This window comes from Neltuma alba, unplaced genomic scaffold, assembly GCF_004799145.2.
Source record: "Neltuma alba isolate B1F8T4 unplaced genomic scaffold, ASM479914v2 tig00012658_pilon, whole genome shotgun sequence".
NCBI classification, from domain to species: Eukaryota; Viridiplantae; Streptophyta; class Magnoliopsida; order Fabales; family Fabaceae; genus Neltuma; species Neltuma alba.
Window position 1 is genome coordinate 19,994 of NW_021637091.1, and position 4,988 is coordinate 24,981.

Here is a 4,988-nt window from a genome sequence, read left to right on the forward strand (position 1 = left end):
CGCCTGCAACCCGGTGAAATTGGGCCCGTTTGGGCCTGCCCAAAAAAGAAAATAAACGGGCGGGTTTACAAATTAAATGGGCGGGCTACGGGCACAGTCACGGGCTGCCCGTACCCGCCCATTTAATTTTTTTTTTTTAAATTGAAGAAAACCAGTCCTGCAGTCCAATAGTTGAAAGCCCAGTCCAAATGAGTGTCCGTGTAGGCGTGTACCGTGTCCGTCTCTGCTCCACTCCGCCTCTGGTGTGAAAGAAAGACTGAGAGTCTGAAATCTCAATCTGAATGTCTGTGGAGTGTGGTCTACTGGTCTGAACTCTGAACCGCTTCACGCCTTCACTCTCTAATCTCGTCTTCGCTCCCGACTCTCCCGGCTCCCGGCCTCCCGCACTCCCGCTTCCTGGACTCCCGCTGAGCTGAGCCTGAGTGAATCACTAAATCCTCAATCCTGATCGGCTAATCCCCTCGAGTCGACCTCGAATCCTCGCCCTGAATCTGATCTCTAATATAAATCTCGTCTCTCCTCGAGTCGATCACCACTCACCGTCACTCGGTCTCTGTCTCCCCTGATCCGGTGATCCCCTCGAGTCCTCACCAGTCGCCTCCTCCTCGCCTCGGTCAGACGGTCACTCACTCGCTCGCCGCCTCGGTGTCTGTCTCCAACTCCAGACTCCAGTCGACCTCGAGTCCTCGGCTCCTCGGTGACTCTCACTCGGTGTCTCTGTCTCCAATTCCATGTCCTGAAGTCACAGACCGAACTCCCAAGTCCCAACTGAATCTACTCGGTCTCCATTCTGGCATTCTCCACTGCACAGCCTCACCTCTCCGGCTCTCCCCACACCCACTTGCTCTGCTGCTGATCTTTCAGTCTCTCTCGTCGATTCCAGGCTCCCAGCTGGCCAGCTCGGCAGCTCGATCTCTCACAAAGGATCACCGTCACCGCACCGGTCCCTGCCTCCCAAGTCCCAACTCGATCGCAGTCACACAGCCTCTCACTCAGTAATTGAAGAAATAATACTTAGTAGTTAGTTGTTACTAGTTAGATTTGCTGTCTGGCTGTCTCTGCCTCCCAACTCGACTAGGCTTAGGCTAGTGGATTTTTTGGCTGTCTGCTGTTATTATATGCTATATGTATGAGTGCATTTGTTGCCAATAGATTTAAGTATTTAACTGCAATGATTAGCTAATAATCTTGTCATGCTAAGTTGCAATTTCTCTGATATGTATGCGGACTACTCTGGCAATTTCTCTAATATGCTAATCTTGTCATTTGGTATACTGATATGTATGCGGACTACTCTGGCAATTGGCAAAGGATTTGATCAGCTTTTAGATGTTATTAACAAGATAAAGCATAATCCTGATGTTATATATAACTATTAGTCTGTTATTGAAACAATTTGTGTGCACACCGCATTTGCAATATATAAGACTGACATGCATGTGCACATTGTTAGTCTGTTATTATTTTTATTTCTCCTATTATTATTGTTGTTAAATTTGATTTGGATTGAGAAGGAAATTGAAGAATGGCACAAAGTCAACAAGACAATATCAAAGCTAAGACTGTTGTAGAGGAAAGTGTGGAAGGTCCAACTGAAAACCCAAGTACTGTTGTTCAACATGCTAAAAATAATAATGAGAGACAAGATGCTGAAGAAGTAGCACCACCAACGAAGAGGAAAAGGCGGCTAACATCTGATATTTGGAATCATTTTACAAGATTGCCATTAACCCAAACCAAAGGGAAACATAGGGCGAAGTGTAATTATTGTGGCATAGATTATGCAAGTCATCCAACTAAAACTGGGACAAAACAGTTGTGGCGGCATTTTGAAAAGTGTCCCAAGAACCCAAACAAAGCAAGCAAGTCACAAACCATGTTGACTGCTATGTCTTCTCAATCATCTCAATCGTATCGCTTGTTCAACCAAGAAAGATGTAGAAAGGCTCTTGCAAGGTTCATCATAAAGGATGAATTGCCTTTTCGAGTTTTGGAAGGAGAGGGTCTAAAAGAACTTTTGCAAGAGTTTGAACCTAGGTTTCAGATACCTTCACGATGGACAATTGCCAGGGATTGCTACCAATTGTATTTGGAGGAAGCAAAACGTTTGAAAAGATATTTCAAGCGATCTAAATGCCGTGTGTCCCTTACCACTGATTGTTGGACTTCAATACAAAACTCCAACTATATGTGTTTGACTGCACATTGGATTGATGAGAATTGGACTTTACAAAAAAGGATTTTAAATTTCTGTGTCATTGAAAATCACAAAGGGGATACAATTGGCAAGCAAATTGAGGATTGTTTATTCAATTGGGGCATTGAAAAAGTCTTCACAATTACAGTTGATAATGCTTCTTCTAATGACACTGCAATTGCCTATTTGAAGAAACGATTGAAGAGTTGGAATGGTCTAATATGTGATGGAGAGTTTTTACAAATGCGGTGTGCAGCTCATATTTTGAATCTGATTGTTGGTGAAGGTCTAAAGGAAATGAATAAGTCTATTGAACTTATTCGGCATGCAATTAAATTTGTTAGATCTTCTCCAGCTAGGCTACAGAGGTTCAAGGATCTTGTTGAAAAGGAAAAAATTGATTCAAAGAGTTTGCTGACTTTGGATTGCCCCACGAGGTATTATTTGCACTATAATTGTATTATTTTCATATTATGTCAAGTTTCACTTGATAATTCTTAATTGTTTATTTCTTATTTGTCATGTGATTAGGTGGAATTCAACTTATCTGATGTTAGAAAATGCTGTCAAGTTCATCAAAGTCTTTGATAGGATGGAAGAAGAAGATGAAGATTACAAGGATTACTTTAAGAAAAAGGTTAAACTGTTTTCAAACCAACAGGGTGTTGTCTTAAGTTATGATGATGAAGATGATGATGCTGATGTCATTGACACAACATTAGGAAGGGCCACAGCTGAACCACCTACTGCATATGATTGGAGTGTGGCTAAAGAGTTTCTTGTGTTTTTGAGGTTGTTCTACACTAAGACCCTCAAATTTTCTGGATCAAATTTTGTAACAACAAGCACATGCTTTCAGCATATAGTTGCAATTCAGACTCACCTTCATCGAAGTGCAGCTAGTGAGTACTCTCTCTTGAGTGACATGGCAAGGAGAATGCAGACAAAGTATGATAAGTACTGGGGAAAAGCAGAAAAAATGAATCCGTTGTTGATCATAGCAGTGATCCTTGATCCTAGATTCAAGATGACATATATCAAAATTGCTTTTGAAGACCTTTTTCCTGAACCTACAAAGCGAGAAGCCATGTTGAAAAAGACTATGGATGTCTTGTATCGATTGTATGATCACTATTTTGCTAGTGTTGCTGAGCTTGATCACGGTGAAGCATCTAAATCTCAATCAACAGCGGATCAACAGCAAGTCCATGATAGTGTTGGAACTGGGGATGATGACATTGACATGTTTTTTCATGATGATACTGATTCTACATTTCAAAAGTTCCTGGCCACTGCAGACACCGTTGTTAATGCAGAGAAAATTTCTGAAGTAGATGAATACCTTCAAGCAGATTTAGGTGGTTTTCGTGATCCAAAATTTGATGTCTTGGCATGGTGGAAAGTGAATGCTCCCAAGTATAGAGTTTTGAGTGTAATGGCACGTGACTTGTTGGCTGCAACAGTCTCTACAGTATCTTCTGAATCAGTTTTCAGTATTGGGGATCGAATACTGGATAATTTCAGGAGCTCTTTATCTGCAAAGATGGTTGAGGCACTCATATGTGCTCAAAATTGGCTATGCAGTAATACTCCAAGACTCAATGACCTTGAAATAGATAATTTTATTGAGAGTGCAAATGTCGTTACTGGTATTTTAACCTTCAACAATATTTTCAATTTATATTGTTTTATCTTGTTATTAAATATTAATGAGTTATTTTTTTTAATTTGTTTTGTTATTTGTAGAGCAAGAGTCATTGGTTCCAAGTACAGCCACTTCCTCAAGTAACTCTGAAGGAGAAGCCCATGATTATGGTGGTGATGATGATGATGAGTGATTGATGATGATTTGATGATGATTAATCCTTTACAATTTTATATTTGTGATTGTCCTCTTTTGAAGCTTGAACCCTTGAACATTAGAAATCTGTGATGGTTTCTGATTGTATGGACTATGGAGTTTAGATTTTGATTAATGGTACTATAATTTTCATCTATTTTCATTTTTGAATGCGAAGTGCGAACAGCCCCTGAACAGCCCTTGATTGTTAAACGGGTTCCCCATAACCCGTTTAAGCCCGCCCACTTAACCCAGCCCGTTTAGGGACGGGCTTAAACAGGTTATGTACGGGTACGGGCCACCCCGTACCCGTTAATGCATAAACGGGTGGGCTGCGGGTTTGGGGTCGGGCTGCCCAACCCGCCCGTTGCTCTGGCCTATTGGCAACCAAAGAAAGCCACTCCCAAACACGAGATGCCACATTAGGGACGTCCAAAACCAAAAGCTCCTTCACACATCACCTGCTCCGAATCATTATTCCGGGTCAGCCTATGCCCGATCCGTGTCCGTGCCTGTGCCCGATCTCATCTCTCTCTCTCTCTCTCTAACCTTTTCTCTCATTTGCATTACCCTATGTTTGATAGGGGGGAATTGGAGGAAAAAGGAGGAGAAGAAAAATTTCAACGAGCTTGATTTGAAAAATTAGAAAAGTAGGGTCGTAAAATTTTAATAAACAGAATATATAAGATAAAAGAGCAAGCAAAATTAACTTCAAAAATTTTAATCTCACTTTTCTAATTTTTTGAATTAAACTTATTAAGAGTTTTCATTCCCTCTCCATTCCTCTGTTTCCCTCATTCCAATAAGCTCTTAGGTCCTGTTTAGTACGAAGGATTAAAAATAAGGAATAAGAATTAAGATTGCAATTGAAAAGATCATTAAAAAAGTCTTTAGCATGAGTAATTAATTGTTACATGGAATTAAGTAAATCTATGGAAGTAGGATTGAAAA

General features: G+C 40.8%; 1 protein-coding gene across 1 annotated transcript; it reads left to right on the plus strand.

Moving 5' to 3' along the window:
• The first annotated feature begins 1,525 nt into the window (after window positions 1–1,525).
• Window positions 1,526–4,035, plus strand: LOC114729641 (zinc finger BED domain-containing protein RICESLEEPER 1-like). The gene is made up of 3 exons (XM_028916675.1): window positions 1,526–2,634; window positions 2,729–3,846; window positions 3,944–4,035. The coding sequence occupies exons 1-3, from the start codon at window positions 1,526–1,528 to the stop codon at window positions 4,033–4,035; spliced, it is 2,319 nt and encodes a 772-aa protein (XP_028772508.1).
• The last annotated feature ends 953 nt before the right edge of the window (window positions 4,036–4,988 follow it).